Here is a 21,487-nt window from a genome sequence, read left to right on the forward strand (position 1 = left end):
TCAAGTAGCCAACCATTCCTTGGGAAGTAGTACTAAAATACACTCACTACTATTTTTAAACAACAATGGCTGTTTTATCGTACTACTTAAGAACAATAAAAGTTTGTCTTCATTTTAGTAAATTCTGTTTTTCCACTCTTTGTTGGGTAAATAAATGCGGTCACTTTAACAAGTTTTTATTCCCGTTACATATCACTTTTAAACCTACCAAGACTTCTTTGAAAACGGCACTATATAAAATTGTACAAAATTAGTAATATTAAGATCAAGCACCCTGAAATAATCAAAGATAAAACCATTTTGATAAATTTGTCCATATATTGTGGAAATTAAAGATGTAACTCTTAATTTTTTGGCGAGAAAAATCAATCATACCACAAAAATAGCTGTATATTTTATTTTTTAAAATTAAAATATCAAATATTTATTCACTTTCTGGCATAATAAATCAACTAATACTTTATCAACTTTCAGGTCATTATATAATATCTATGAAAGGAATCAAAACTAATTTTTGGTAAACACCGAAGGAATATGTAAATAGAAAAAAGTGAATACCTATTTATTATTTATTTTAAATTAGTAATATTATAAAGTATTTTAATTAAAATTAAAAGTGGATAAAATCTCACATTTTCACTTATATAGTTTTCACTTTTCTAAATTTGGTCCAACATAATTATATTAAAAAATTATTATTATTTAAAAAAGAAAAATAGAGACTATATATTTATTAGTTAAAATTTACTAAGAAATACAAAAATAAAGAAGAAAAATATCAAATAAAAAAAAACGAGACCCAAGTATTTTTTATAAATTTTAATTAATAATTAAAGAAAAAGAGACAAGGAGTTAGGAATGGACAGAGTTCCGATGGTATAAGCATTGATTTGTCCTTTTGTTCCAAGTAGATTATTTGTTTTATCTAATGATATAATACCTCATTATTTATGGGCACAATCTAAAAAATGTTTATTTTATGGGCACTTGAATTGTTTTTATCATTATTATATAGATATTGTAGGAATGGCACGAAGAGAGAAGATGAGGGGAAAAAACCATCTAATAGAGTTATAATACTTCCCAGAGATATTCACATTCAAATGCAGATAGCAAGATTCTTTAGAACTGGACGGTTTGACAATTTCTTCATGATATGGAGACAAGCCATGTTAATCAATTCATTATTACATAGAAAAAAGAACACTGAAATTAAATAAAAAGAGGACATGAAATTGACATGGCTTTAGAAATGCCACTCCATCCACCCACATCCTAATCTTCTCTTTTGGCTTTTCCATTGGTCAGCTGAATCATTTTTTTCCATGGAAGTGGAACCACTAAGGATGAACTCCAAAATTAAATTTAGAAAAAACCCAATAAGAAAGTGTTAGTATTAAACATTACAAAGGCCAAGAATATCTTATAATAATAACTCAAAGTTGTTGTACCAATTTCACAACAAACCAAGATGATGCTAACACAAGTGAGGTAAAAGCACACCCAAAAACACAAGTAGAAGACCCCACATATAGTGCAATAAAATTGTATTTACAAGTTGGAATAAACCAATTCTAAGTACATGTATATAATTATTGCAGCAAGTAATGTGCAGCTCAGATAACTTACATAGAAAAATGTGCATTATTGATGTTGGTGAATATAGCAAAAAAAAACTAGGTCACAATCACCATAGCTATGAGACAATTTGTTTTATGCAAATAATATTATTGATAATAATTTATATGAAGCAATATACAATAAACGCAAGTTAGGTTAAATTTTGTTTTTTACACTTCGACTTTTTTATTTTAGTTTTCGTATTAAAAAATTATATTTTAGTCTTTATATTAAAAAATATAAATGAATCCATATTATTTATTGAAATTATCAGGATATTGGGGTTTTTTTTTTTTATGTATGACCTAAATCAAAAATGATCTTTCATGCACTGGGACCAAAATATAGAGCTTATAAATGGAGGTACCAAAATAAAATGCAAATGTAAAAATTAAAACAATAAAATTGTATTAATTATTGAAACTAAATTTAATACAACTTTAATTTGATAAACAGCAAAAAGTAATTTATAAATAATTTTGTATACAATAATCAAAATTTTTACCTAAGTATTAAAAAAACATAAGAATTATCATCTATGATGTATTCTAATTGAATGATAATATCATTTTTTTTTACATTAAAAATGAATCAAAATTAAACTCCGAATATAATTACTTTAAAAGTTCTGTTTGAGACAATTGTTAATGAATGAAATGTGTAAAATTATTTACGTTAATAATATGTTAAAATTAAACACTTAAAAAATGGTTTTTTTAACCATTGTCACAAGAGCATTAGTTAAAAAATCAAAAATAGTTTTCTATTAAAATATAATATTTAATTACTCTTTTTACATTCTTAAAAAAAATTGAGCCTTGAAAATTGAAAATTTTAATAATTTTTTTAAACTAATATACTTGAGGTAATTGACCTCTATATATTAAATGGGAGCTTTTATTTTTAAATTAGAGTATTTTTAAAAGTTATTATTTTATTATGTCATGTAACTTCTATTGAAGTTTTTGAATTTTATTTTTATTTTTTGTATAACTTATTTTTAATTTAATATTACTTGGTATAATAAAATATTTATTATTAATGATAAAAATATTACTTTTCAAAAAGTTTTAAAAAAATTATAAGTTTAAAAATAGTCATATAGCATATTTTAAATTTTCATTAAAAAATATTTCAATTTAATAATATACGATAAACTCACTAAAGAAAAATAAAGCCAATGTTAAAAAAACCCTTGCCTAGTTTTCTTTAGAATTTTTCACTCTATCTATTATTCAGCATGGAAAATATTCTTATTTCTTTTTATCCATCTTCGCAGATAATACATAAATTATAAAAACACAATTAGTACTTTTATTTACATTAAAATTATTTTAATACATTGGATAATTATTAATATTTTTAAAAAATGAACATAAAAATATAATAAAAAATTATAACTAATATTATTTTAAATCTTTAAAAATAAAAAATAATAATAATTACTTTCATTTTTAAAAGTGAGCAAATAGAAAAAACGAAAGTAATGCATCTGAACATATCCCAACACGGTATCGAGTTATTAAATTTAAATCTATACGGCGAATGATACACTGCAAATTTATAGGGTGTATATTTAAGCGGTGTCTTGCATTATCAATGTTTAAACATTTTCAAAAATGAGTTTTAAACCTTGAGATTTAAATGGTCAAAGTTCATAAAGTTGGAACCAGTATACAAAATATCAACCGAGATTAAAAGAAAGCAAACTAAATTCAATACATTAATCTATACATTTGAGGAGATGACCAATCATATTGCACCTAGCCCTGTTTAGATTTATAATAGTTTAAGAGCTGTATGCATAAACTAAACATGATTTCTAAGTTCTAAACTTAAAAAGAAATAATGGAAACTTTGATCTTTCTTTTCCTTTTGATAAATTTTTGGGTATCAAAGGAATTTTTTTTTTCCCCACTCCCAATCGTATGATCATAGAAATGATAATAGAATGGCATGGTAGGTGGTAGTGTCCAAAATGAAAATAATTAAAAGAGACAAAAAGGTTGAAACAAATACAATGGATGAGAAAGTTAATGGTGCTGCTGCTTGGCTGCTGCTACCTCTGAATATCATCCCAAAGAAGTCCCCATCGTCACCGCTGGACCCCTCATTGTTACCTTTGCTGGTGGCTCCGGTTATGGTCCCACCTCCGTTGAAACCGGGATATAAATCCCCATTATCCCTATTCAATTATTTAGTTATAAGAACTCAAAGAAAAGTACTTGCTTTGGTTTGGTAGACATTAAAAAATAACTGATAATGATAGAGAAAAAACATTAGCTTCAAATTGAAGGAAAGACAAGGACAAGTTTCTTTCTTGTTTAGACTGCACTGTTATGGGCACATCTTGTTTAGACCCTTCACTACACCAAATCATCTTCCTTCCTAAAGGCTTCGACTTGAAGAAAAGCAAAATATCAAGTAATTTGATTATTATTAATATTAATAGTAATAGTAATTTGTTGTGGGAGCTAGCCTCCCGCGAGTCATTAACACCTCAGAGTAAGTTGAACTTTTTCAAGAGTGTCAATGCTCAATTGTTACTTGCCGCCTTATTTGATATTAGTTAAAATGTGTATAACGACAGAGAGTAGGAAAGAGTGAGTGGATCTCAGACGTCGGAAAGATGGGCCTTTAGCCTGTAAGCCGTGTGAGAATGAGTCAACACATGCATGGAAAAGATCAGGAGAAAAGATGCTTTAGAATTAAAGAAACATGCGTGACTAGATTCAACAATTTCAGGCAAAGAAGTCAAATTCGAAATAAATTAATTTAGGTAGTAGTTTGAAATTCAAAAGAGAAGTGTTAGCAAGTAGCAACACTTTTATGTATTTAACATGCTCACTGCTATTGGATGTGTTTGAAAACACATTAAAAAGCCTCTAAACGTCGAATCCACCGATTAATGTCAGTCTCGCTTCGTATTTTGTTGTAATCATTTTGTTTATAGTAGGAGCAGTGTTCTGAAGCTGTCCTAGAGAATGTTATTAATAAGTATACAATGAGGTAATGAGCCAATGCAGTTTAGAGTAGCTTAGCCAGTTATAAGACTAAACAGAAATAAGGAAAAAAGGTTAACGGTGGTGGACAGCGAGAGGAAGTTAATAAGGGGAGAGTCCCTTTCCCAATTATGATCGGAAGATGCCTCTTGGTGGTGAGTGAGTTGTTACTGGTATGTGTCGAATCAGAAATGGGCCCAAAAACACGTTATACCATGAAAGGTCCCACTCTTACTTGCTGGAAAGCAGATAAAAAGGAATATAATTTCAGCCATATCCCCATAACATCTGACGTGGGGGCAAGTTTCTTTTACTCTATACACTCCCAAGTCCAACCCTAGTCTTTAACCTCCTATTTCCCCACATGCACCTCCTCACCACTCCTTTTTCGCCCTTTCTTTTTTTTTCTAACTATTTGATTTATTGGAGTTCAATGACACTCTACTTAATTTCCAATTTCAAGTCTTTTTTTGGTCAATCCAATTCCAAATGTTTTGAGTGTTTATAATATATCACATGTACCAGGCGGACAAGAAGCACAGTACCCACCCCCACCAAAATGTCCAAAGGGGATCAAAAAAAGTTCACTGCTTTCAAAATCTCCCACAGAAAAAAGAAAAGATTTTACCTAGTCTAGTGCATATTGAACTTTAATTTATGCAGCAAGGAAAAGACAAATGAAGTGTAAACAAGGATGTTGCCTGTTGGGCCATATGACCATGAGGTAGAGATTCCCATTTCCCAATGACCTCACGATCACGTGCATTGGCCAAAAAGCCCCACTTTCCCACCCATTTTCTAAATTATTAATTAATATTGCTAATCCCGATCTCGTGTTACTCCATTACTACGTTGTAAAGTGAGATTTAGCATAAACCCAAGTTTAGGATACAAGACAGGGAAAAGTGGAAACACGCTAATTACTAGCATCGGAACAACATTGCTCCCAGCTTTTCACAGAATTTGGACCAATAAGCATCGAAATTCGAAACAACTTGTATCGTATGGTTGGCATTGTGTTGTACCGCGTCATAAATTAATAGAAGTGAAAAAGACGACACTAACCTTTTTTCGTATTAGCTAAATACGAGATTACCCTTTCCAAGGACAGTTAGAAGACGGGTAATGTCCGTTGTTGGGACAGATTATTTGATTCGAGAATTGAATAGGAAAGGCAAAGCATTATGCGAGGGAATAAGAATAAGTGAATAATAATAATAATAATAACAACATGCTTCTACAATAACATCGAAAAGCTAAGTTGATATAAAATAAAATAAATAACAAAAATACCTGGGATCACCGAAGACACCGGAGTACATGGTGAGCTGGTCAATCTGCACGGCGGATTTGGGTTGGACGCTCGTGGCTTCCGCGTACTGAGCACTAAGGCCTGCACCCGAAGGCACAAAGAACGCTCCATTTACCATTATGTCCCCCTCCGTCCTCCAGTTCCAGTCACTCCACTGCCCCTCGTCCGTGTCCACGCGCTTCGTCACCTGCCACTCCAAAACCCTAATCATGTTGGTCACGCGCCACCCATGCGAGTACAAGAAGCATATATATTCATTCGTTTGAAACAGGAGTCAAACAAACAGTGACCCACATACATGACATGATGTACAATTCCCATTCCCAAGAACAGGAAAAAAAATAATTTCATGAATTAATTAAAAAAAAAGAAAAAGTGAAATTAATTAATCACCTCTTTGGCATTAGGGTCGGAGGGAGCAGTGTAACGGTTACCCTGGCTGTTAATGGTGGGGTTAGCGCTACCGCCGATAGCATACATCTGCCACTGTGTGAAATCGTTGTTGACGACGTGGATATAACCGAGTCTGCACCGTGGCATGCGCTGCACCAAACCCTCCCCAAAGTGATTAAACGCAATCGTAACCTGCATGCCCCTATCGGGTAAGTACTTGTCGGTGTGACCCAAAAGCATCACCTCATCATGGTGCGCGAAATGGTTATTCGAAATGGTTATCCCCGTCGACCCCATGATGGCGTCGATCAAGCCGTCCGTGCAGTACGACAGCGAACAATGGTCGATCCAGATCTTCCGCGAACCAAATATCGATATCCCGTCGCCGTCCGATACGCCTCTCCACCCTACGTGCGTTGGACTCGCGCGTATGTTAGTGTTCCCGGAGGGCTTGCAGTGGTGCACGTGGATGTTGTGGATGATCACGTTCGACACGTACTGAAGCGTGATGCACCCGTGCCCCGTCACGTGCACGTTGGCTCCGCGCCCGTCCACCGTTTTATAGCTGTTGAAGATGAGTTCGTGTTTTAGCGTTATGGTCATGTCGGCGGCGAACACGATCCAGAGTGGCTCGTCTTGGATGACGGCGTGCCGGAGCGTGCCGGGCGTCGGGTTGGCAGGGTCCCGGTCGGAGGAGTCCGTGACAACGTAGATCTGACCGCCCTTTCCGCCCATGGCGTCGCGGCCGAACCCGACGCCGCAGTCGGCCAGCTTCTGGCGGTTGGCGGCCCAGTTTGGGTCGCAGCGCCAGCAATCGTCGACGGGGTTTCCAGTGAGGCAGGGAGCTTGGTCCTTTGAGAGCATTTGGCGTCTGGAGAGTGAGGCATTGACTTTCCTGCAAGAGGGAAAAGAATGAGAGAAATAGAATGCAATGCGAAGAGTGTGAATGAGAGGAAGGGTTTTGGGTCACTGCTTACCGTTGAAGTTCGTGAACGACCGCTTCAGGGTAAGGGTGTTGGTGGGGTAAGGTGAGGTTGAGGTTGTGGACTGCCTTGATTGGGGGTGAGAATGAACTGAGGAGGCACATTAAAAGAATGCAGGTGATGGGAAGCATTGTTCTTTGTTCTTTCAATCAGCAATAATAATGACTCGGGTTTTGCGGGGTAAGAAAAGAGGGGTTGCGGGTTTTCTCTGTTTTTTGTTTCTTTTTTCCTTTTTTTTGTTTCTTCTTCAATGCACAACTACTTAGGAAGGTCGAAAATTTTGGGGAAATGGGATGGAGTTATATAATAAACAAGGTTTATAATAATAATGATGGTAATTATTGGAGAACGGAAAATTATGTTGCCTTTTGGGTGGGGTTTTGAGGGGGTTTTGCTTTGCGATGGATTGGCGAAATGGAAGAGAAGCGAGGGAAAGAGAGAAAGAAAGAAAGAGTCTCTTCTTTCCCTCTACGGTTTTGTTTTCTAATTCTTCTCCCTCGCAGTTACTCACATTCTTTGCCTTACTTGCTAGTCCTTCCTGGCATTGCGGCTATATAATAACAATATAATAATAATGAACTAAAACTACAGAGAAAGGGAAACATAAACAGAGGCTTATCCGAATGGTGAAGGGAAGGGAACCCAACTCTTTTATTTTCTTTTCTTATGCATCAAAAATTAGTCGCCTCTTTTTTTACTATCTTGTGTGGATTAAGATTCTTTGCGGCAACTTTGTGAGGTCTTATTCCCATTAATCCCCCACCTCCACTTTTTCAAAACCCTTTTATCTGTTGTATCACTTTATGGATGGGTGGGAAAAAGATTTGAGGTTGATACTAATGAACAAGATTGCATCTTCCGGTCAATTTCTTGCTCCCAGAGTGCAAATGCAGGCGCCCCTTCCTTACAAAGATTTCCTTTTCTTTGCTCCTCAAGAAAAGTAACAAAGATACAAAGTGGAGAGGCAGGGAAAAAAAACAAGTATCTTTGCGCTTCCATGTGTAATTTGGCGCAACCTTTCCTATTCGGAAACAGAGACTTCAAAAACAAGTTGCAATTTTGGTAATGTATTTAAATACAGACATAGATATAGATGCAGATTTGTGCCTTCAACTTTATTCATAAAATAAATATTGCGTGTATTCATTTAATTTTTTAGATTAAATCTATAAGATGAAATTTCCAAGTTTAATTTACTATTCAAAGTTTAATTTTGACTCATTATCCTTCTTCTCATACTACATTTACTCATTACAGAGAAAAAGGAATGCAAGTTAAATGTTCTGCAGCCAACATTTTCAAGTACATATTCACTTTCTAGTTTCAATCAAGTGCATTCTCAATTAAATCAGATGTCCATATGTAGTTTACGCGTACCAACCCTTTCACTTAAAAGAAGATAAAAATATTTAATAATGTGTTGAAGAGTTTTATATCTGTTTATTTCTGAATAAAAACTATTTACTTCAACTGAAAACATACAAGTTATTGGTGCAAGAGAAACAAAAATTAAAGAAAATGAAAATAGCTACAAAATTCAAAGAAGGAGAAAGTGATAATATGCTTGTGATGTATATTCAATATCTCGATTCATATTTCTGAACTGTGACCTACAAGAAGCCGTGAGTTTATAGAAACACGAAACAGACATCTACGATAGTCTATATTCAAATATTGTAGGCTCCACTGGATTTGTATCCAACGAAATTAAGTTTTCTTTCATGTCTGTCGATACCTATTATGGAGTATACTCTTTAAAGAATATGTAGTCCATGTAATAATAATTGATTGATTGATTGATTAATTTTAAACTGTTAGCTATAATTAGAATATAAAAATAAATTAATCTTGATTATAAAATTCATACTATAACGTGGGTCACGGCATGAATAATTGATTTCATGCATTCATTAAACGAACACTTGAACCATTTTTTGAAAAATGGATGTTAATTTCATGCCTTTGAAAGTGACGTTCTTTTTTCATTTTAATAGTTTAAAAATTTTGTATTAGTGGGAGCAACTTTTTTATAAGATAGAAAGCACATATCGTTAATTTAAATAATTTAGAATCGTGTGCACCTAACCTCATAATGTCTATTACACAAATCAAATGCATCTATAATTGATTTTACCAACCATGCTAGTATCATTAATTAAAGTGTAGATTTTATCCATACAATCCTTGACTTTGTGATTAGAAATTCACAAGTCTAGTGGGTGGGTGTTTGCCTCTCCTCGTCTAGTATTAAGGCGTTCAGGTAACTATAAGCGGTGTCCACCAATATCCTTGCCCAATTCACATGCAACCCAATGATTACTAAAGCCCACCCAGCCCAGACCATCAGGACTTTGAGAATATTGCAGCATTCGACCCAAAAGAAAAAATGTAATATTACAGCACTGCTTTGAAGTGGGCTCGAGTCCGTTTCTTTAATCTTTGTTTGGATTTTTGGTGATGATATTGGGAGGTAAATTCCATAAAATAAGATTTTCAAAAGAGAGAAATGTTTGTAACAATTATATTTTATGGGAACGATTCATGGGGGCAAAAAGGGAGATTGGCAAGCTAGAGTGATTGTGTAAACCTCAAGGTTTGATGAAACTCTTATATTCTTTTTAATATTGGAAAAGATAGAAATACACTTTTCACATTCAAGCTTTCTAACCAAGAGTTCGATAATAAACTTGTAAGTTGAATTCAAAATTTACACCACATTTTCTATAATATTTATAAAATTAAAAAACAATGTTACAAATAATTTGTTTGTATAATACGTTACTGAACATATTTAAAATTTAATATTAAAAAAAACAAAAAAAAAATTATAATAGTTTGATTTGTGATAGTATACATAGTTTAACTTTAACTCAATATATGAATTGGATTAATAATTTTTTAATATGTATTATTAATTTTTTAAAGTTATAAAAAGTTAAAGTACACCTTATATTCTGAAATTATTTTTAATAAAATGTGGATACTTAACTAAAAAATAAAAGTTGAATATAATAGTAAAATATTATAAATAATTGTGTTTCATTAAAAATGATTTTGTAGCTGATTTGACAATTAATAATGATATTGAAAATTTTTTAAAAGTGCATGCCTCTTTCATAAAAATTAATAATAAATTGATAAGAAAAATGTATAACAAAATTTATAAATTAATAATAAAATCTCAAATTTGACACACAAGCATGGATAATGATCCGCTCAGTGGATAAAACTTGACAAGTTTTTTCTCACCTTGGATTGCTATAATCAGATTGATGAAGACAACTTTGCTTTCTCTCCAATCATTAGTCTAATTTCCTTAGACTTGGCATATCCATCTTATTAAATTAGAAGTAAAATTCACATCTGTTTTGCACAAAAACAAAATCTCCTTATCAAGCGAGGATACTATTCATGATTATTAATCAACAATTAATGATATATATTTTTAAAAATAATATGTAAAAAATATTATATTAAAAGAGTATCAAATATCATTTGTCTTCATCAACTTGCGTATGGTAACCCGATCCTATAAAATTTGTAACAAAATAGCTTCACATTTCGTTATAAAAATCCTTTAATAGATCTAAATTTAATCACCTTCCATTAATAAGTTTTAATAAAAATAACACGTAAATGAATTCAATGTAATTTTGTCCGTTTTAAACATATGAAGCTATTTCTGACTACTTTGACGGCCTTTTTCACTTAAAATGGGCTTCTCATATTCATTGCAACGGTGCACCAAGTGTCCATTATTAATCTGATAGAGAAATGTTATTCATATTAAAAAAAAACTATATTCCTTAAATGCAAACTCTTGAATTTTAATTTTTTGTATGACAAAATTTATTAAAAGAGTTGATAAAATACATTTTTTTAAAAAGTGAATAATATATTTTATAATAAAATTTTGTTAATTTCAACTCTTAAGACTGATAATAAACAGCTAATAATAGTAAAATTTTATTAAAAAATATATTTATTATATTTTTATACCTTTAATACAATAATTATGTATTTTTTTTATTTATAAATGTTTAAATTCAACCCTAAAAATTGAAGATAACAAAATTCTTTATAATAAAAATAAATAGATGACATGATGAGAGGTAAATAAATAAAAAATGTGAAATTAAAAATCTTACTACTCTTCTTTTCACATTGCCTACTAATGAACAGATGTAACATTTTTAACCCTTTTTGTTATATAGGAAGTTTTTTTTATTATCATTATTGTTATGTGTCCTTAGTATTCAAACTAAGTATGAAATTACACATCGAGTCAAAAATAATCTTTAAAATTGAGATTAACAAAATTCTTTATAATAAAGAAAAGAAAATAAATGACATGATGAGAGATAAATAAATAAAAAATAAAAAATTAAAAACCTTACAACTCTTCTTTTTACATTGTCTACTAATAAATAGATGTAACATTTTTAACCCCTTTTATTATACAGAAAATTTATTTATTATTGTTATTGTCATGTGTCCTTGGTATTCAAACTAGGAGTGTGAAATTATGCATCGAGTCAAAAATAATCCTCAACTAAAACCTTGGCTAGAGTACCAATTTTACAATTGAAATCAATATTCAAAAGAAGTTTTAGTGAAACTACGGTTCACTTTTAACGGATCAAATGCTGTTTGGGATTAAATAAATATATTTTATTAAATATAAAACTTTCAATGAAAGTGCATTCTAATTATAATAATAACTGAAAATTTTCATCAATAAAATGAAAGTTTGGAATTCTGAAAATTACAAGTCAATAATATCACAAGTTTTGTTTCCCTCTTATTTTGAAAGCAATGAGAACAATATTTTGTTTTAAAAAAAGTGGAGATTTTTTTTTCAAAAAATATATCACTTAACTAACTATCTAAATATATTAATTTCATTTCAATGCCTTATAATTTGCAAAAATTAAATTTTGTCGTGCAAACCATGCTTGTCTTGGTGCCAGAGCCACAATCCACAAGGCAGTACCCGTTTGTCAATGAATTCTAACGTTTTCAACGAAATAGTTAAAAATAATTTAAACACATAACTTAAGTATATTTAACAATAAGATAATAAATAAACTCACGATCTATTAGAATAAGAATTATAGGAATTTTTTATGTGCATAAAGATAGTTTTAAATAAAGTTTATCTCCTTAATAAATTTTTTCTATCCACGTAATAAATAATCAAATTTTAATTAATATATTTTAAAAACTCAACCCATCTATAAAATACTACGAATAATAACGGAAATTCCAACATAAATGTACCACACCAGAGAGACAAGTTTCAGATTCAGCAATATTTCATAAATAACTTTCAAAATAAGTATATATGGCTTAGTATCAAGCTAGACAACAAGGCTACCATATGATACATGACAGATGGCACCCTCACCACTTGATAAGTGTTCACGAAAAAATGATCAAGAGTCAATCTTCCATTTGATCTACATTAATGCTCTTCCTCTGTACATATAGGTGCTACTAAACATGTGTACAGAATAAAACATCCTTAGCAACATAGCAAGATATATATTATATATACAAAACATGATAATCATTAGGAGTTAAATTAATTATGACTAAATATTCTTTTCATCTACAAATGTATACAAAAAGAAAAGGGTTGAAATTACAGCAAATGCTAAGACATTACAGGATCTTCATTTTCATGCTCGACAATCTCAATAACATTCTGGACATGAGATAGACGACACAAAGGTGAAGAAGCAAAGGAAGAAACAGCAGAAGAATAGGTAGTTGAATTAGTACAAGAGTTAGATGTAGAAGCTGTGATACTAATAAGCAAATCAACAAAAGCACCTATTATAAAGCCATGATTTTTCTTACCATTGACCCTCAAATACCAACTCAAAAGCTCCTCCAAACCCTCCCAATCTCTAACACCATGAGACTCAACCATCTCTTCCATTGATCTCCTAAAGTCCTCAAATGGATCCTCTGATTCCATAGCAAGCACCACACTTTCTTTGAACGGAAACCCACTAGCCTTAGCCTTCTCCAAGATGGAGCTTGTGTCACCGGGTTCGAAAAAAAGCCTCTCTGACCTCACCCCACGTACTAACATCTCCAAAGACTCACCATCACAGTTGTAGTTGTAGTCTTCAGACTCGGTGGAGATGCTGGCAGATTCAGACGAGGTTGTGAACCAAGACTTTGGAGTTTCAATAGTGCTCTCAGAAGGGTCAAAGAATACAGAATTAACTGTCTTGAAGATGTCATCTCCATCACGGAAAGAGAGGGTCTTGGGGTGGCCACAAGAGGGCATGAATTGCCATGAATGCTTTCTAGGTTGTGCTTCCTTGGTTTTGAAAAGAGAAGGAAAAGGAAGCTTCAACGCTTTCTTTCCCATTGGATCTATATGATATAGTTTGTGTTTTTCTCGGTGAGGAGTGAGTGGAGGCTAGAGATGGAGTTTCTATGGGATTTGGGAACGTAAGTTTTGGGTTTTGGTTGGTGCCTGTAATAAATTTGATCAGAAGGCAGTATTTAAAGCAGAGGCTGTGAGAGGAAGCAAAAGAATATAACAAAGAAATGGGGTCTGGTAAGTGCCTTCATGTGTGAATTTAATTTGTAGGTTTGTAAAATTCAATGTTATTCAATGCCCCATCAACAACTGAATGTAACAGCACTTTTTTCCAGCAGTGTCAGCCTCATAATCTTCTTTAAAAAAATTGACAGATGTTTTTTCAGAACATTTTCATATATCTTTGACCCGGGAACACATTTTTTTAATCTTTGTCCAATATTAAACTAGGAAACAGCATGTAATTAATGATTGTGAATTTCAATACATAAATTAAATTAATAACTTTTTTATATAAAATAATGTCATAAATTTAAACTGCTCTTAATCAGCATTTGTTTCGAAATCCATGGTTGTGGAATTGTTACTTTGCCTCAACCTTCAAAAGGTTAAAGTACCTTTTATCTTATAAAAGAGTGATTCAGGTGAAAAAGAGGCTTATGGTAGAGGAAGTGAAATCTTTGTGGTTAGAAGAGACAGTGATAAAGGAAGGAGGGTGATTTCATGTGAAGTTTTTAAAGAGAGAACGGTTGCATCACGCATACTTTTCATAGCCAAAAGTATTTATTAGAAAAGCAAGATTGAGATCTAAAACTAGGCTCTCTATTTATTAGCAACTTTGTTCTGTTCCTTTTTTTTACCTTTAACCATCAGATATAATAAATAAGCTGTCATCTGTCTTCAAACACAGATAACATTCAGAATCAGCACAAAGTTACCTATTGGATGACAGAACAATTCCAATCCAAATATTATATGTTTAACAAAATAAATAACTATGTATGATTAGCTTAAAATTTTGTTTAATCAAACAAGTTTATTTTTGTAGTTTATAGTGTTTCAAAATATATCTTTCATGCAAGTAGTGTTTGAACTCATAAGTTTTTATTTATGTTGTCATCCTTGTTTTATTAAAACAATTTTTTAATGTATACATAAACAGATATATATAGCAAATTGTTATTGAAAATTGTTCAAATTTATTTAAATAGTATTAATTCATTTAATTATTATGTAAAATATTTTATCACGTGCAATATCGTACAAATTAAAATAATAATAATTATAATTATTATTTTATTTTTTAAATTTCACAAATCCTTAAAACACATTTTTTTCTATCACACATTTATTATATTATCTCATTTTATTTAATAAAAAAATTAAAAGAAAAATAAAACTACCAAATATTATCTTATTTTTTATGAATAAAAATATTTAAAATAAATTTAAAAATAAAAGTTATAATTATTTAAAATATATATAATCAATTTTTAAATTAAAGTTAAGTAATTAAATATAAATTTTACATGGTTTTTATTTATTAACTATTTTAACATTTAATTTTAATAAAATTTTAAATTCAATCAGTCAATTTTTAGCTAATTTTCCATTAATTTTTGTGAAACAAGTCCATTGGCTATTCTCATCTTCTATTTTTTTCTTAAATGAGTTACCACTGAATTTATTTCTATTACATAGATTTTGTGTTTTCTACAATTGAATCGTTGAAAATATTATGCACTAATGCATCCTTATTAAATGTACATGAATGTGTGTTGCTCACTAATAAAATAGAAATTCCACCACTTTTGTAGCATTATGCTTTATAAATTATAGTTCTACTTATATATAGTTTTTCAACTGCTGACATCGCCCAAAGTTGACCAACATCTGCGCCATAAATATGGTAAGGTGAGTGGTGGTTTAGTTCTTCTCCCTTCGCCTAAAAAAGGTTGATGCTGACTTTTCTGAAAACATAATTAATTTAAAATTAACTTTAGTGTATATTTTAAAATCACGTTTGGAATTAGAGTTAATTTGTATATAAACAATTGTATTTGATTGACATTTAAGTGAAGGGTAATTTTACGAGACAAATTTTTTTTCTCTTTCTTTTTGGGCAATTATTTTTAAGCATGAAACTCAGAAAAATAGAAAATAAATATTAAAATTAAATTTCTTTTACCATATAAATAAAACTAATATCAGAAATTTATTTTCAAATGAAGTATTTTTAAAAAAAACTATTTTAAAATTGATTTTTCAATATTTTTTAAAATTAATTCTATCAAATTTTGAAATAAACATACTCTTAATGGATTGCAATTTATTGTGTGTTGCTTGAGGTTCTTGAACAATTTTTAGCCTATTCAAAGAATTTAGCTTTTGTATTTTTTTAATGTCGAAAGCCAATTTTGTTTTCTAGAGTACTCTTGTCATTGCTGTAACTACCCTTTGATCTTATGGTCTCCATCAACCAATCAAATTGACTACAAAATGAAGTTATGCCTTCAGGCTTTAATTGGGAGTTGGGACCTCTTATATATATCCAAAGCTTCACCCAATCCATATCATAAAGTAAATTGGAAGAGATGCACCCTTTTATTTATTTATTTACTTCTTGTGTGTACAAATGCTTGTACATTAGTCCATGTGATAATGGGTCCGAAAATAATAGCTTAGTTGTACAGAAAAGCAACATTTTGCAAACTTGAGAATGAGAGGTTAGTAAAGGTCCCCATGGCATTTCTTATCAAATAAAGCAATGAAACTTTTAGAGAGAAACATGCCAGAGAATAATTGTAGCCTCACGATGCATAAGAGGAATGATAACTATATTACACTAATGTTGGTGAATCAACAAGTACTTTGGTAGTGATTACACCCAGTTGATGCCTTCTACATGTGGAGAACACTCTTCTTTAATCATATTGAATAATTGTCATTATTCAAACTCCTGTTTTCACACTGTCCAGTTTTGATATATCTCAATGAATCTACATGGGAAATTTTCCATATTCTGTAGTTCGGATGACAAATTTTTGTGTGGTGGAAAATTTTTCATATTGTATAATTGTCCCATTCGGATGTAATATTGGAAATAATTTCCTTCTTTCAGTTCAGAACCACGAGCTAGATGATGGTCATTTTATTCCATGCACAGTTGAAATTTAATATTGTTGTTTCATATCCAAAATGATTAGTTGATGAAATGTGGATATAATTTAATTTATCTAATGTCTTTAAAAGCCCTAGAGCTGGAATCTGTATATCACTGTGTCTTCCAAATCTTGGGCTTCTCAAGATAAAAATAGGTGGAACTGAACTGTTATGTCTCCCAACTACATTAATTGGCTTTGACCATCCAATGATGCACATGCTCCTTTCAACTCTATGATTGTTCCCCAACATTTGTTTCAAGAATAGTTTAACTTCTAAAAGTGTAACAAGCTTCAATTATTATTAAGATTTTGCAGTGAGCAGCCACTCACTAGATGTCTTTTATTCCCTTTTATTCTTACTTGTATATTTGTAGTCACAACATTTTGTCATCTCTCTTGATTAAGGATCTCAAACAGATAGAGTGGATATATTTTGAATTGAAACATAATGTGGAAATAAAAGATAAATTATTAATATATTAAAAATGGGTTAAAAATTCATTTTATTTAATAAGATTTATAAAACTAATCTATTGATCATTTTTATATATAGATATTATATCTATTCATTTAAAACATATTATACTGTATTTTTACAGAGTAAAAAAACCTTCTTTTAAATAAAGTGCGATATTTATATGCATTCAACATTATATAGTCTAAGATTTAACTCCCTAAACCTACCAATAAACATTAGAATACTTAAATTAATGAGATACGAAATATTGTAAAAATAATAAACCCATCTATCAATTTCAATTTTTATATTTAAATATATTGGTTGAATTTATATATGAATGATTTTGACGGTCAATGAATAAACGAATCCAATTATCACTCGTATTCTTTATGATTTATCTGGTTTGTACAGAGCAACGCTAATCAATTTTATCAATATTAAATGTGGTAATATAATATTATTATAAAAAATATATATCATTTTACTATTATTTTTTATGATTATTATAAATAATGTTTCAATATATTTTACTTATTCCCTCACCTCTTTTTAACTTATTCAGAAAATTAAATAAACAAAAAAAAAAAAAAGCTTCTATTTTCACCCATTCAAATAACGTACATTTTTAACTCATACTCGTCTCTCTTTCAAACATGCATAAAAGTTTGCATCTTTATATGCCTACCAAGGTATCATATGTCATGTAGAGTGTCTTTGATTACACAAGTTTATAACTAAACTTATACAAGGGTTTGTAGGTTTTTTTTTTTTTACACTAACAGAGCTACATGGTGAATTAAAAAAAACTTATAACCTTTTAAATTAAAATAAAAAATTGTAGCACTCGATTTATTAAAAATGAGCTGTTTATTTATTTTTTAACATTTTAAATAATTATGCTCGTTTATTTTATCTCTCTTCCAATGATCACTCTATATGAATTGAATTATATTTAATTTTAATATTATATTAATACAATATTATTTAATTTTTTGATCATTTAATACTCTCAATTAATTGTATAGTTATTTTTACCAAATTGTTATAATACAACGGACTTGTTATTAATTATAATATTTTAATTAATTTATTAAAAATATAAATTATAAATTTTTATACGTATATTGATTTAAATATATCAATATAATAGTCATGAAAGAAAACAAAAATTAGTGTCGTTGAACATTAAATTTTTTCTTCAGAGTATTTATTGCAATTATAACTTTTACAACTCAAAAACTTATAATCATAAATTAAATTAAAATAATTTTATGTGAATTAATTTATGCATTTAATAATAACTTTTACCAAGGATTGCATAACAAACAAATTTTAAAATAAAATATACAAAAGAGTATCCGAGAAGGGGAGATTAACGAAATATTTTCTCTACACATTCATATTAATTCATTAAAGAAAAAAGTCTTATACCGAAATCTCCACAATTAATTTCCTTAACAATGCACTAATAACTACTAGCATTTTGCAAGTAATAGGGTGTAATTGAAACTAGAATAAAAATGGGAAAAGATAGAACAAGTCCTTAGAAAGGGTGCAAATTAATTCCAAGTTTTCCTCGTTTTCTTTGCAGGGATCAATTGAAAGTTGTCAATCAGTGAAGGAGTCTTGCACCTTGGACATCGAGGGCGAGCAATGGATACCATCACATACATGTAACAACTAGTACATCCCATGGCCACCAATGGTGGTAGCTCATCATCGTTTGGGGAGCTATTAGGATTTCCATCAGTGTCCAATGGGGGAGGTGATAATGGTAATGAAGTTGTAGAATTCACCATTTCAAGTGAGTTATCAGAACTTGACCCAGGTTGTGATAATTTCAGTTTTAGATCAACCCCCAAACAACTTTCGTACTCATTCAACCCTGACTCCATCATTCTTCTCCTTTTTGTTTCATATAATGTTGCTCCAACCTTTCAACACGCAACCAAATACATTGGAAAAAAGATATTAAAAAAAATAATTCCATGTTATGATCAAATCTTGGTCTATTAAATTTGAAAAATGGTAATTTTTTAATAATCAATAAGTATGTTGCCCGTAATAGTTAACGCAAAAGGTTTTTAAAAATTATAGAATTCAATAGCAATCTATGAAAGTAATTAAGAATCATTTGAGTAACACGTATATGAATTGAGGGAATCAATAAAAAGTGAATTTACCTCAAAATTATCTTTATGTTCTGCAAACAAATTGCATGGATTGTGCGATTCAATCTGTGGAGGTTGATTAATGTCGATAGAAAGGTGAAATTGTTTGCGAGGAAGTTCAAGGCTAGAGTTGCTGGGGGGAACACTAGCATTCATCGAGACGATAGGTATGTCTCGACTGTGTTGTAATTTTTCGGTGGATGTTTTCATTGTGATGATGTAGATTGGATTGATGGTTAATTTTTTCTATGTAGATATGTATATGTAATAAATGTGAACTTGGATTGAATTATTTTGGTTCATTAACTGAGAAAAAACTGTTAGAAAAATATTATTTAAAATCGTCATTTACTTTTTATATTCAAATATAACATTTATTTTATATAGTTAATTATAAATATAATTAATTGCTGTATAATATGCGTTCTAGCTAATCCACAGTCCATACACATGCTAAGTGTGATTTGGAAACATACTAACTTAAAAGAGGGAAGCTTCGCATTTAATACCATACCCAAAATTTAAGAGAGCAGTTATCAATGGTGATAACTTTTCAAATATAAAATATGATAAAATATTCAAACACTGAATCTTAAAATGATTAGAATAATGGTGAAATTAATAAACCGCAATCCTTGAAGTGGAAATATAATAAATTTAATAAAAGATAATAATTTAGGTTCAAGAAAAACGCGGACCTAATTAAATTTCTACAAAACGACATGAAAAGGTATAAAACCGTAAAATGCGAAAAGTAGATGTCAAAGTCAAATTCAAATTTTGAACCGCTTTTTTTTCAAATGAAATTTAATTTTTAATTACAAGTATTTTATATTAAAAACAATTTTATTTAAGTTAAATAAAATTATTGTGTGTCCTAAAATTATAATTTTAAATATTTAACTCAATTACATTTATAAAAACCATATATATTTTATATTATTAAATAATTAAATATACTATAAACAAATTATATTTAAAAGAATCAATACTACAATTATTAATAATAAATATTCTATTAAATTAAAATATATAAAAAAACAATTGAAATTTTTAAAATAAATACACTGTGTAAAAAGTGCTTAAAAATTTAATACTTACAAATATTATCTTTAAAAATACTATTAAAATACTACATTTAACAATATTCATAATTATTTTTGTCTAAAAAATTAATATTCACAAATTATAAATATTTTTAAATGATAACATTTGTTGAAGTATTCTTAAATGAAAATATTTTTAAGGTTAATTTTTTATTATATTTTTATTTTTAATTCAATTTTAGTTAAAGTTTATATTAAAAATAAATTTTAACTGTATTTAATATAAAAAAATATTTATTATTAAAATTTATAATGTTTAATTTTTCTAATTTATTAAATCTTGTAATATGTATTTTAATTTTTTTATAAAACAATTTAGTTTTATGATATATGTACGGTGCAATATATATATATATATAGTTATTAGGTGTCACTCAATTAATTACCTGTCATCGATATTTATTAAAGGAAATGTTTGAAAATATTTTTTATATAAGTAACGATAGTTTATAAATTTATTATTTGAGAGATATGAGCTGTCATTTTAAATAAAGATCGGTTTCTTAATTAAACAATTGTTGCTTAAACTAAAATTTTAAGAAGTGAGACTCTTGGTACTTTTTAAAAATAAAAATAAATGTTCATGACCTATGAAAATATAAAAAACTTGTGGGGGTCTATTTAGTTAATTTTTAAGTGGTGTAAAGTTGAAGTCAAGATATGTTTAAATTAAGGGGAAAAAAGTAATGTGTTATTATAAAACCTACGTAAAAAGTTAGTAAAATATAACTTAATAATTTTTAACAGTTTCAACACTAAAAATGCTCTTAATGTAAATGTTAATGAGCTTATTTCAACACTTTTTAAAAAAATTCCATTTATCCTTTTTAAAGACACGTTTAAGAAGAAAACAACAAAAATAATAATTTTTTTTTTATCATTATACACAAATTTTTAAAAATAAGAAGAAAATACAAAATAATATGCATAAAAAGT

General features: G+C 29.5%; 2 protein-coding genes across 2 annotated transcripts; both read right to left on the bottom strand.

Annotated features, from left to right (window-relative positions):
• Window positions 1–3,318: 3,318 nt before the first annotated feature.
• LOC113872422 (probable pectate lyase 18) lies at window positions 3,319–8,325 on the bottom strand. Its single transcript, XM_027509964.1, has 4 exons — window positions 7,305–8,325; window positions 6,328–7,222; window positions 5,916–6,121; window positions 3,319–3,805 (listed from the first exon to the last, which is right to left on the bottom strand). Exons 1-4 carry the CDS (start codon window positions 7,439–7,441, stop codon window positions 3,553–3,555), a joined length of 1,491 nt encoding a protein of 496 aa, XP_027365765.1. The 5' UTR covers window positions 7,442–8,325; the 3' UTR covers window positions 3,319–3,552.
• Window positions 8,326–12,966: 4,641 nt separating this feature from the next.
• Window positions 12,967–13,789, bottom strand: LOC113871909 (transcription repressor OFP13). Its single transcript, XM_027509001.1, has one exon. It carries the CDS (start codon window positions 13,693–13,695, stop codon window positions 12,967–12,969), a length of 729 nt encoding a protein of 242 aa, XP_027364802.1. The 5' UTR covers window positions 13,696–13,789.
• Window positions 13,790–21,487: the final 7,698 nt, after the last annotated feature.

Source organism: Abrus precatorius, unplaced genomic scaffold (genome assembly GCF_003935025.1).
Source record: "Abrus precatorius isolate BTA unplaced genomic scaffold, Abrus_2018 Scaffold7, whole genome shotgun sequence".
NCBI classification, from domain to species: domain Eukaryota; kingdom Viridiplantae; phylum Streptophyta; class Magnoliopsida; order Fabales; family Fabaceae; genus Abrus; species Abrus precatorius.